This window comes from Argiope bruennichi, chromosome 4 (assembly GCF_947563725.1).
Source record: "Argiope bruennichi chromosome 4, qqArgBrue1.1, whole genome shotgun sequence".
Taxonomy (NCBI): Eukaryota; Metazoa; Arthropoda; class Arachnida; order Araneae; family Araneidae; genus Argiope; species Argiope bruennichi.
The window spans coordinates 105,575,418-105,588,385 of NC_079154.1; the positions used below are offsets into that span (position 1 = coordinate 105,575,418).

At 29.8% G+C, this 12,968-nt stretch overlaps 2 protein-coding genes across 2 annotated transcripts; one reads left to right on the top strand and one right to left on the bottom strand.

Annotated features, from left to right (window-relative positions):
- Positions 1 to 1,548: 1,548 nt before the first annotated feature.
- On the bottom strand, positions 1,549 to 11,663 carry LOC129966952 (meiosis-specific nuclear structural protein 1-like). The gene is made up of 5 exons (XM_056081572.1): positions 11,131 to 11,663; positions 9,901 to 10,316; positions 7,220 to 7,607; positions 5,313 to 5,443; positions 1,549 to 2,656 (listed from the first exon to the last, which is right to left on the bottom strand). The coding sequence occupies exons 1-5, from the start codon at positions 11,372 to 11,374 to the stop codon at positions 2,405 to 2,407; spliced, it is 1,431 nt and encodes a 476-aa protein (XP_055937547.1). The 5' UTR covers positions 11,375 to 11,663; the 3' UTR covers positions 1,549 to 2,404.
- Positions 11,664 to 11,935: 272 nt separating this feature from the next.
- Positions 11,936 to 12,846, top strand: LOC129966953 (probable tRNA(His) guanylyltransferase). The gene has a single exon (XM_056081573.1). It carries the CDS (start codon positions 12,038 to 12,040, stop codon positions 12,809 to 12,811), a length of 774 nt encoding a protein of 257 aa, XP_055937548.1. The 5' UTR covers positions 11,936 to 12,037; the 3' UTR covers positions 12,812 to 12,846.
- Positions 12,847 to 12,968: the final 122 nt, after the last annotated feature.

The following is a 12,968-nucleotide window of genomic DNA, read 5'->3' on the forward strand; positions in this document are numbered from 1 at the left end:
AGCCATTATTTCTACGAAGAGAGGCGAATTTCGTAAAGTACTTGGCCAAGCGTAAAAGTTTTGAGCCTCATAACAAGACCTCAAATTTCTTACTGAACAGAACAAACAATCAGAGGCTGAAAAAAGACACTTCTCTAGGTTTAATGCGTTGACAGGGCTTGGAGAATATGGACGTTGAGCAACGTACTCCTTTCACTCAAATGACACCAACTTCTTTGTTTGATAATATTGTTTTTAACGAAGACCTGAGAATTAATCTTACAAAACACAGCGAACATCCAGAGTTGTTGCGCTAGCTGGCCCTCTAAGTCATTGGTGATATCCACGATCAAGCCTTGAAAATCTTCACTGATGGAATAAAAATGGAGTCTGGGAGAACTGGAAATGGCATATTTTTTAAATCAAATAGAGGGGAATTGAGGCATTGTTTTAGAAACTCAGTTCATAGCTCAGTTTTTCGATCTGAATTTCTTGCTATTAACAGAACTTCGGACCTCGTCTTGGAGACTGATAATTTTCAAATTTGGATTCTCACAGACAGCAAGAGCTCAATACAATACCTAAAGGACTGGACACGCAAGTTGGGCCAAGACATTATCTCCAAATTAACTACATTCGCAAAAGGACTGGGTCAGTGAGCATATAGTGGATCCTTTCTCATGCGGGCATCCACGGAAATAAAATTGCAGATCCCAATCCACCCCACCCCCCTCTTCTAGACTGCAGGCCGCAGAGATCCACGTCTTGCTTAAGCTAAGAACTAAAACGAAATGGATGATTCCTCAAGAGCATGACTGGTATGCCGGTAGGTGTCCAGGCTTGTCTCTGACGTGCACCAGTCCAAAGAGTGTTCAAACGCTCTTATCTAGGTTAAGGTCTGGCCATATAGAAAGTCTTTTCTTCATCAGAGGTCAAAAGACGTATTCTCCTTGCCATTGCTCGACAGACGCTTCTCCCCCTCATATCATTGACTGTATTGTCGACTATGTGAGGGGGAGTCAGCTTACAATCTTATCATGCGATTCCATCTCTTGAACTTGGTTTGAATTGGTGTTCAATTCAAGGGGAGAAGCAACAACTTTAAAACCAATAAAAAGGATAGTCAAAAGACGTATTAAAACAAAGAGTAATATTTTTTTTAAAAAAAATAAAGATTAAGTAGTTTAAAGTGTAAATAAGGCACAATTTTTGGGTAATTTATAATTAACTGAATGTTTAATTAATTTTTGTACTTTGAAAAGTTGATAGAATTCTTTCTCTTGTCTTATAAAATATGTATGCAAAATTTGTTCAAAGTCGGCGTAGTTGTTTAGGATGAGATATAGAACATACATATTTACTGAACCACACTGATTTTTGTACTTTTTGTGTACTAATTAATTTTTGTACTTTGAAAAGTTGATAGAATTCTTTCTCTTGTCTTATAAAATATGTATGCAAAATTTGTTCAAAGTCGGCGTAGTTGTTTAAGATGAGATATAGAACATACATATTTACTGAACCACACTGACCTTTATTTACATTCAAATCAGTATTACATATAAATAACAATTCATATTTTAGAATAGGCATCTAGATTTTTTTGCATTACAACTAAAGAGCGGCCATTGGAGAATAGATTTTTTTTTTTTTAAATGAAAACTGAGTAATCGATGTTTTGTCAATTTTAATAGACATCCTTAAAAACTATGCAATATCGCATAATCTGTTTATTTTTTTCTACATATTTTTTAAATCTGCATTTCATTTTTGAAAGCCTAGCTGTATGCAATAATTAATGTGTGGGTACAAGGCTCAATTCTATGCATTTCATCTTTTTTTGGGCTATAACCTACAATATATCTGATTTCAAGCATACTGTACTAGTACAGACTGTACCCGGACGGAATATATAGAGTACTGTGCGTTAAGCTGGATGTGTTACGATTTGATTATATACGTTATTGAGCAAGAGATTAAAGTCACAGACGCTTGAAATAAATCGCTCGTTTTGCTGCTATTTTGCATTGGCTTACATCATTTATCAAAACAATTCGTAGAAAAAGATACAATTTTTCTAAAACCAACACGCCAATAAGATAAAACATAAATTAATACTATTAACAATTATGATTGCTTTCATTTTTTTTTTCATTAAAAAGTTTTCTAAAATCTAAGAGCTTTAAAAAATATCTTACAAATTTCTAATATTTCATTAATAACTTGTTTGAGATTTAAAATTTTTTTAAATTATGAAACTTGAAAACAAAATATATCGATTTAATCAAATTGTGCTAAAAAATATTTCATATAAAATCGCATTAAAACATTGCCATTAATTTAAAAATAAATAAGTAATAAAATTTAAAATCACAAAATGACTAGAGGATATCAGGTATTACTATACAATATATGATCAATCAGTCTATTTACTGCAACTTTGCCGGAAATAGAACTTCTTAAATTCATCCCCCAGCTGCTCAATTGTTTCATCATTTTCAAAAATCCCTTTTGGTAAATATCCTAAAAGATCGCTGGCACATTCTTTGAGGAATCTGATTTTTTCTTCTTTCACCATTCGAATACGTTCGGATTCCACATCTTCGTGATATTTTAGATCAGCCAATTCTCTTGCTCGCTCAGCTGCTTTCTTTTTACGGCTCTCTTCAATCATTGCCTTAAATGAAATTACATTAGCAATAAATATTCATTAAAATTATTCTATAAATAGCATGTTGTACACACACACACTACTCATATAAAATAGCTGGACGCAGATATGCATTTGCGGGACAACCACAATTCCAGGCTCACGATAACAAACCATCCATTGTGTGCAGCATGTTTTGTAAAATTAAATTAATACCAATTCGTTGCACAAAAGGCTACTTATAATGCAATAATTAAATCTGGAGATTTATAAATATTTTTCTGAAATTTTGGACCGAAACAAATTTTGTATCTCAAGTTTTGAAGTTTCGAGATAACTCTTCATTGCATAATTGCGTCCAGTTATATGCCACAATAAATTACAATGAAATTATCATTTCAGTGGATATCCCGAACTATAAAAATTTATATACTTGTTATATTCTAGGAAAGAAGTTCATAATGATGCATGCATTTTAATTATTTTACAAATCTGAAATCCTTCAACACAACTGCATTTTGAAAACGATATTTATTTTTTTTTCTTTCTTTCTTGAAAAACGTAAAAGAAATATTCTTTGAAAGAAATTGTTTTAAAAATTTACATAAAACAATATGCAGAAATTTTGATTTTTTTTCTGTTAGAGCTTTATTTTTAAAATATTGCTTTCTTTATTAAAACCGTTTTGATTTAGCTGTTTCTTATCAAAAGATTCACATTTTAGAAAACGCTATATTTTATTGAAAAAAATCTAAAAATAATTTTATATTTCATAAAATCGAACGTTAAGTGCATTTAGAAGTCGAGGAAAGTATTGCTATAAAATTTATTGTAGAATAAGATCCCAAAAGTCATTTTTTTATAGCAAAGTTGCATTCTTAAACTAATATTAAATGTATGATGGAATTTTTAAGAAAATTTCATCATTTTCCTTTTTTCTCCATCAATACTTTTTATGGACGAGTAATATAGATATGTGTACAAATGCAAACATACGTAGGCATCTAGTACAAACTTTGGATAGTCAGAATATTTAATGCTTTCATCAATAAATTGAATAATTTCGATTTGGTTTTTATTCCAATAATTATGAAATCATGGCCTAGTTTTGTCTTGAGATAAATTTCGGGTTTAGATTGAAAATGCTTTTACTTCGACCTGCTCGATTAAACGACTCAAAAGATTTTAACTGCTTTTTTCAGAACCAAATAATAATAATAAAAATATACACGATATTAGCAAGCAAGTATGAAAACAGATTGTTTTATCTAATCCAATATTTTTACTAGAAATTCCATTATTACTTTTTAAATTATGACTGAGACAAAAGCATTTATTATACTGAAACAATCAATAAGATCGTTTCAGAAGCAGATTAATAAAATCAGTAATTTTATATCATATCGAAATCAAAATAATATGAATTCATTGTCAATAATACGTTGCCTTAAGTAATCATTACTATATACAATATTATCACATTTTGAGCTATTTTGTAAATGACGCCGAAGTCTAGTGGATGCATTTTTGACTTCGGATCGGCAGACCGTAGGTTCGAGCCTACGGCAAGACCTTTGGTTGTTTGTATTACGTGTGTTTAATTTTCCATACACGTAAATTTATACAATCAGTTGCAGATTATGCAAATTTAACGTAATTTGAATATTTCCTTTTTAAGTTGTTTATAAGGCATTGCTGTCAAGCTGATAGCATACAATTATCTGAATCCTTACTATTCTCATCTTTTTAATAAAAGTTTCCTCCTTGTCCAATCTTAATTTGATTGTGCATAATTCTATGTGATAATATTATCAGAAGCCATCCAAAGGGAATTATTGCAAAAGTTTAGTTGTCAGAAAGCTGCTGATAAAAGCAGTTAATGATTCAATAAAAAAAGGAATATGACGCGATATTTACAGATATTTGATTAGCAATTTGATTTCCTTAAAGATAATCCACCTCATTTATTTCTAAGAACTAGATCGAATTTATCAGAAGCCCGATTTCTGAGAATAATTAATGTTTTAAAAGTAGTGTAAAAAATAGAAATTGTTTTATAAATTTTAATTGTATAATAATTTCAAATAAAATGCTTTCTGTTAATTTTTTTGTTATTGTTATCGATCCATTAATGTTAGAGTCAATCTAAATCTAGCTGATAAAACTGAACTACGCCTACAATTTTTTTTTCAAATTATGCATTTGTATTATTTAAATTGATTAAAATAAATTTATTTTGATTCACTTATTTCAGTGCTAATATTTTAAAAAAGGAATTTAGGTAGAAAAAGTAAACATTCTGTTCAGTCACAAAAGTGATACCAGTTATCGGAATGCAAGCATTTGAATGAAGCCAAATGAAGTCACAGACGAATGACAAGCGCAACAATGCATGTCATATGAAATCAACTGCATGCCTTCGCACTCTTTCTTCCTGCAAAACAAAATAAATAAAATGGCGCGGCTCATTTGACATGTATTGCCTGAACATTAACTGACCCTACTGGCTGATGTACTTGCTTGAAATAATCAAGTTCAGTGACTGCGAAATGAGTGTAATGAACAAGAAAAAGTTTCAAGTTGGAGATTTTATCAATGTGCTTATTTATTTCCGATAATTTAATTGAATCTATAATTAGGAGGATAAAATTTTTTAAAAAATCAGGAAATTTTCGCTTTTTACCTGTGCTATGCGCATGTGCTCCAGTTTCTTCTGCCTCTGCTTTTGCTGAGACATTAATTCTAATTTATCTTCTTCAAATAATCTAGCCATAAGACTTTGCCGATAGAGTTCCTCTTCTTTCTTCTGGAGTTCTAGATTTAGAAAAGTACGATTCATTTTCTAATAATATTTAAACAAAAACATAAGATTTTTCTTCCTTTAGTGCTTTTTCTAGTATTAGCATTAAATGAAATGGCAGCATCTAGAAGATTTATACGCAACTGAGGGGTGTCCTTTTCTTGAAGATGGGTAAGATTCAATTTATAAAATCCTTGACTTATTTTGAAGAGAAAAAAAATGTCTCCATAATTATTGCTTAAGATTTATGAAAAAGACTAAAATACATAAATTTTTTCATCAAAACATATAAATAGGCACTGCAAAATCTTATGACAACTGTATTATATAGAATTTATCTCTTAATTGGTTGATTGATTTGTTGAATTAATATCTCATTTCGAAGCTATAAGAGGTTATTAATGATGGACCTCATAACTGTGCTTTAATTTACACCAGACATTCTTCGAACCCGCAATCCTTCAATTTCAAAAAAAGAGACTTTTCATTTAGAACAATTGGAGCTCCTTTTATTTTCTTAACAATAAACAGAGACACTCTAATTGAGACCAAATACCTAATTTCTAATCTATTAGATGTAGGCATATATTTCCAATAGGAAAAATAGTTTGAAATGAAATAAAAAAAATTATATTCTGTTATTTGAATCACTAAATATACAAATTCTAACTTTTTACAATCTTCTAATTCTGTTAATCATGTTTAGTAAATATTGCTGGAACACTAACATTTTACATGGACAATACGTTTATAACCGTCATTTGCAAATATGTGACCTAACTGCACCAAACTGCATATGTGACCTAACCTAACCTTCAATGCAGCTATAAAAACATTCAATAAAGCAGTCTGAAATTCGATTTTCCCCCTTTTTTAATATTTGATGGTAGACATAAGATAATAAGTTATAAGAGTGATTTCTTTGCCTCGTATGTTAGTGTTTCACATATACATGGTGTCCCATAAATATTGGGACAAACTTTAAGGGGAGGTAGGGGACATCACAAGGATTCAGATTTGCATAGCAACCCGTGGTCGGAAAAGCCTTCATTCGGCGCTAGTTGTTGTTGTTCACAGTAGCATATAAGGAAGCAGACCTGCAATCCCTCAGTCATTTGAGCTGCGATCGCCCTATCCATATATCAGGTGCATGTCTGCCAGCTCTGTATTCGTAAACCATTCCATACTCCTCTGCGGGCGATCGTAGCTCAAATGACTGAGGGATTGCAGGTCTGCTTCCTTATATGCTACTGTGAACAACAACACCTAGCGCCGAATGAAGGCGTTTCCGACCACGGGTTGCTATGCAAATCTGAATCCTTGTGATGTCCCCTACCTCCCCTTAAAGTTTGTCCCAATATTTATGGGACACCATGTATAAATGTTTTATAGTGTTAATGGAAAGTTATTAAAGAGTGGTATGCAACACAAATTTTAGCAAGAATTATTATCTTTGATTTCAGTCAAAACAAAGACGTAATTATAGTGGATATACAACCCCTCCCCCCCCCTCGATAATGTTAAGGATACCCCGAAGAGGAAACATTAATGTCATTTTTTTTAAACAAAGATATATAATGATGAAAAAAATATCACTTTTTACAAAGATATATATTATTTTTATTACCATGATAATAATCATCAGAAATATCATGAAGATTATTATCATGATAATAATAATAACAACAATAATAACGCCAGCTTCATTTTCCCTCGCTAAGCCACTGAATCAAGGGTACACAAGTTCTTTGTATTCACAAGAGAACGAAATAACAATGCAATTTTCATACCTTGCTTTTGTTTTTTGACATATAGTTGCATATCATATAAACGTTGGAGTTCTTTACGTAATTTCATTCTTTTACTCTCTGCTTCAAGTTCTTTAGCTTTTTCCTTCGCATCTTTTTCCTCTACTGCCAGATCGGTTCTAAGATGTTCCTTCTTTAATTTCTCCGAGTAAATTTTTTCCAAATATGAAAGCAGCTCTTCTTGAAGTTGCAACTTTTGTTCGAGACTGAGTTGTTTCTTCTCCTCCAACTGTTTTACCCTCAATTCTTGAGCTTTGCGATATTCATCTACTTTCAAATCTACAGCTCGTTCCTTTAATTTTTCTTGGAGCCTTATTTTATCGCGCTCTATTTGAAGCTCTTGGGCTTGCCTTTGCAGTTCTTTCTGAGCCTGGAAAATAAGGTTATAATAGAATTAATAAATACTTTATTAAAAAAAAAACTCTGAAATATTCTTGAAGATGTCCGTGTTACCACGGAAAGGGGGTGCAGTAGCTTCTGACGGTGAGACCCCTGAGCACCCGAGGGCAGAAGTCTGACTTCTAGCTCATATGAAGTTGAAACTCACACAGATTTAGAATTAAAAATTTAGATTTGTATCAAATTTTTTATTTTTGTATGCACATAAACGCGATGATTTGAATCAATGAAATTTAGCACAAAGTTTTAGCATTTAATACGTAAAATTTTTAATCAAATCCGACAAAGGGTTGACCGTTTGTCTACCTGCACATTTTTATGCATGCAAATGTGATAACTGGAAAAAAAAGCAACAATTTAAATAAATGAAATTTGGCATATGATCTTATTATTACAGAGGTAACTATGCATCAAAATTTGACTTCAAGTGGTTAAAAATCTTTGAAATGCATACTGGATTTTTTTTTTCGCTAATATACATGTCAAAAAGTGCGTATGTGCGAGACTCTGAAAATAAAAATCTAAGCACTCTTGACATTCACGGCTTTGTTCAAGATACATAATTTTAAGAATGGGGAGGGGGGAGTAAAAAGTTTATTTGGTAATATGCGAGAAAATTTCCAGGAGACTATTTCCGCTAGTACTGGAAATTTCAATAAATCATTCAAGAGACATAAAAATGTTATACTATTTGATGTAATCATAATAATGCATAGTTTCAGTTTAGTTTCTGTATTGAGTACAGAAATTCCCTTTCTTTCAAACCCCATAAAATTATCACGCGTATGTGCGTGAAAAAATCGTTTTGCTCTTGAACAATTCAAAAATTTTAATTCAGCCCACTTGCTTCTCCTTTTTTAATTAATTTATTTATTTTTATTTTTTACCAAGAGTCTTTGTAAGTTTCCGGCTGCATCTCAATATTTTGTAGTAAATAGTGCATTAACACGTTAGACTGCATCTTATATTCATTTAAAGATAGGATTTAACTTTCTTTCTTTTGTACCTGTCTTGCTTCTACCAACCCTATATGTATTTTTTAGGATGATCCCCTTCTAATCATTCTGTTGCTTAAATAAAATTTCTATGATGTTATTTAAGATTATTTGTCGCTATACAGCATAAGTGACAGTTAAAAAAATGCATCTTTTTAATTTTAAAATGTAAACTCAGCAAAAGAAAAAAAAAAAAAATATGTCACATAGAAATGCAACATATATATATATATATAATAATGATGCATTGAAGCATTGAAATGCATGATTTTTCCAGTTACAGAGATGACCGTTTGAAATAAGAACTACCAAAAACTTTTTTTTTGTACTTGATTACTTTTAACTATATACCGACGATATATCAATACAAAAAAAAAAAAAAGAAAAAAAAAAAAAAGAAAAGAAAAGAAAAAAGAAAGAAAGAAAAAGAAAAGTGCCAACAAAAAAAGAAAGGAAAGAAATTTCAAGCATTCAGAGAACTAAAGTGAAATATATAACGAACAAAAGAGGTGTAAAAGAGGAGAGGTAGATGGACATAATCTCGTTCCAGAAAAGTCTCAAAATGAATGAAATCTCAGATTCAATTCGGCTTAGATTTTACCTGCTCCTGTACCATGTGACAGCGCTAACAATAAAATGCAATGCTGCAAATTTTACACACAGCTCACATCTTGTGTTTCTTCTGTAAAATGTTAGCAATGCAATTTATTTGTATTATTCATTAATCGCCCCTCTACTGTCATCGGTATAAAATTTAAAATCCCTCTTAGTTAGAGATTTGTTTTTAAAGGGGGTGTAGGAAATATATGATGTTTTAAAAATAACAGTTGAGCAGAAATCAATAGCAATAGATTTTCAAGCATAAAATTTATGTTTGGTATCTCATTTTTGCCTTTTATTTATCTTATAGTTACACCAGCAGTATAATGACAACCATCATTATAGTACTATGCAAAATAAATAAAACAAAAAGCTAAATTTATTGACTCTACTCTATAATTGAAAAACAAGCAGAGCATTATTTCGATTTGTAATTTACAAGTGTTATTCTGGACAGATTTTATTTTAACTGAATTTTAGATACAATAAGAAATAATTAACTTTACGTACAAAAAAAAATGCAGTTTCATTAATATTACCAATAGTTTTAATCAAAGCGCTTTCTTACAATTTTAAAGTTAATAAATCAAAATGCTAAGGGCAATATTTCAGAAAAAAGTAGATTAAAAAAACAACAAGAAGAAGAATAGTTAGGTTTTTTTTTCTTACTTCAATCTTCTTTTTAGCATGCTCTAAATCTTCTTTTTCAATTTGTCTTTTTATATCATCAATTGCCTTTCTTTCTCTTTCAAGCTGCTCTTCATGAGCAGAATCTTTTTTTAGCTTGAAGTGACGTAATTCATCCAAATCTCTATGGTATTGCAATTTGGCTTGAAATTCTTCCATTTCTTTTTTTCTCTCCTCTTCTTCCATAGCTACTTTTTCAAGACGAGCAGCTTCAGCTAGGGATTCTTCTTCTTGTCTTTTTAATTCTAATAATGCTTGTTTTTCTGCCATTTGCATAGCATGATCTTTGGCAACATTAGCAAGTAAAATTTTCTGTCTAAGTTCTTTTAATTCAGGAGATGTCTCCCATAATAATTGACGAAGTTTTTCTTCTCGCTGATTATTCAGTTTTATCTCACCTGAAATATTTATAAGATAAAAACTTATTATTATTTTTTAGAGAAAAATTATGCAAAGGCAAATATAAATACCCAGTTACAGAAATAAAGTTTTTGTATTGTTCTATCAAATGCAACTAAAATAATGTTTTCAAATATTAATTAATTTTTTTTTAATGTTCTGAACAGTCCCAGCAGAATGTTAAAAATGTTATGTATGTTAGTAAGTAACATATTTAATAAAATTAGCTTCATACAAACAATACTTGATAAAGAAACCCAATTTTTTTAAAAATAAATTCTTAATTGATAATAAAATATAAATAATTTTTTAAAGCAATTTATATTTTATTATTATTTATTATCATTATGTATAAGATACTTCAATCATTAAAAAATAAGCACACAAGACAGTCTTTATGATTGCAAGAAAATAAAATAGAATTTGTTTATTTTTCAGCAAACATTAAAAGTATTAGACAGAAATAAAAAACATGGTCATTACAAAATATAACAAGATAAAAATGTAAGTAATAATTCAATGATATCACTAGAAGTTTTTATACGGGCAGTAAATGATTTTTAAGTTATATTATTTACAATAACTCTAACTATAATTGAATTATATATTTGATAGCATGGTTTAATTTGTAAATCTTTTTCATAAAAAAAAATCAGTAAAACTAAATACTTTTTTCTTTAATTATATATAAAGAAAAACATAATTTTTGATTTAAGAATAATTACATCTGTTCTTAAATTTAAATTAATTACTAATTTAAAGTAACTGTCAATTTAAAATACCACTAACTGAAACAAATTTATCTCAAATTACCCAGATGCTTTCCTAGAGATTCTTCAGATAATTTCACATTCTGCATGCACTTTCTATTCTGCAGCATTTGAGCGCTGCCTTTCAGCTCATTCCTTATTTTTTCTCCTTGAAGTATATGTTCGTTAAATTTTTCTTTTTTTTTATAATCTTCGTAACATTCTTGCATAGCAGCATCACGTTTCCTTTGGACAGATTCTTCTTTTAATCTCAGCTGACGCTCCTGTTCTTTAAACAATTCTAACATTTTTAACTCACTAAATTTTACCTTCAGTTACATAAAAAAGGAACAAATTAGGTATTAAAGCAGAGATGAAAAATTAAAACTTAATAGGAAATTGATTTCATAAAAAAGTAAATAGTAACCCAAATGTAAATAAATTCAAATACTTTGGATATATTTCTACGTAATTGCAAATAAATCACAAACACATAAATTATTCTTAATTCACTTAAAATAATTTCAAAAATTCCTCAAAATTATGATAATAAATTTTGCAAACTTGTTTATTTTCAATGCATTTGAACAGCAACATTTCTATTTTGTTTACTTCACGGGTATAGTTAAAATGTCGTAACTAGAAGCAATATTTTTTTTGTAAGGATTTTAGCAGGTCAACAGTAAATGTTGCGAAATTATTGCACCAAAAATAAAGTAAAATTTTTAGCACTCGTGCAGGGAATATATTAACTAAGTTAGCTATTTTATCAGTTCAGCTTATATTAATGTTAGCAGAAAAAGAAACCAAAGATATTTAATATATTTGCATCTTAACTGTGATTGTACCTCTTACTCGCTTCAGTTGTTTTTGTTACGACACATGTAAGTATTGTCAGTTTCGATTCAGCCTGTTAAAAGTTGTGAATAAACATTACTTTCTGTGTAGTAAATATAATTCAATATATAATCATGGCGAAAAGTATGTATGAATATGTGAAAACATTTGAAATTCCTGATGTGATATGTCCAAATACTTGGATCATCGTACGGATTGATGGTAAAAATTTTCACAAGCTGGTTGATGTGCATAAATTTAAAAAGCCCAATGATCAACGCGGTCTCAATCTGATGAATAAAGCGGCAAAGACAGTTTTAAAAGAAATACATGATGTAATTTTTGCTTATGGACAAAGTGATGAATTTAGCTTTATATTCGATAGAAATACTAAGCTGTATAATAGAAGACAGAGTAAAATATTGACTAATGTGTGCAGTCTATTCACTTCTTCATTTGTATTTTACTGGAAAAATTATTTTCCAGATGAAGATTTATTATATCCACCATCATTTGATGGTCGCGTTATTAGTATTCCAACTAATAAGAATTTACGCGATTACTTAAGTTGGCGGCAAACAGATTGCCATATCAATAATTTATATAACACTACATTTTGGGCTTTAGTGCTGCAAAAAGGCTTAACTCATAAGGAAGCTGAAGAAAGAATTAGAGATACCGTTTCTGCAGAAAAGAATGAAATTTTATTTTCGGAGTTCAATATTAACTACAATAATATAGAACAACAATTTAGGAAAGGTACTTTTATTATCAGAAGTAAAGTGCACAAACAACTAGTTGCTTTAGAGGATTTCATGGAAGAGGAAAAAGGACTTTATACTTCATTTTGTGATATCATTGGAAATAAGTTATGGAAACAAAATCCTCATATCTTAGGTGAAGATTGACATTTATGCAAAATAATTCATAAACTTGTTTTAAACAAAAGGTTTTAAAAATTAAAACATTTGAATTTCAAATGTAATATATTTTTAACTATAAATGAATTTTTCCAAAATGCTTCTCTTTCTTTTCTTTATTTTTATTTTATTAATCATGATTCAT

Coding starts and splice junctions, on each gene's coding strand:
- LOC129966952 (XM_056081572.1), bottom strand. CDS start 11,374: ATGTTAGAATTGTTTAAAGAACAGGAGCGTCAGCTGAGATTAAAAGAA. Junction 10,317..11,130: donor ATCTCTAGGAAAGCATCTGG/GTAATTTGAGAT, acceptor TAAATATTTCAG/GTGAGATAAAACTGAATAAT. Junction 5,444..7,219: donor TGTCAAAAAACAAAAGCAAG/GTATGAAAATTG, acceptor TTCTAAATCTAG/AACTCCAGAAGAAAGAAGAG.
- LOC129966953 (XM_056081573.1), top strand. CDS start 12,038: ATGGCGAAAAGTATGTATGAATATGTGAAAACATTTGAAATTCCTGAT.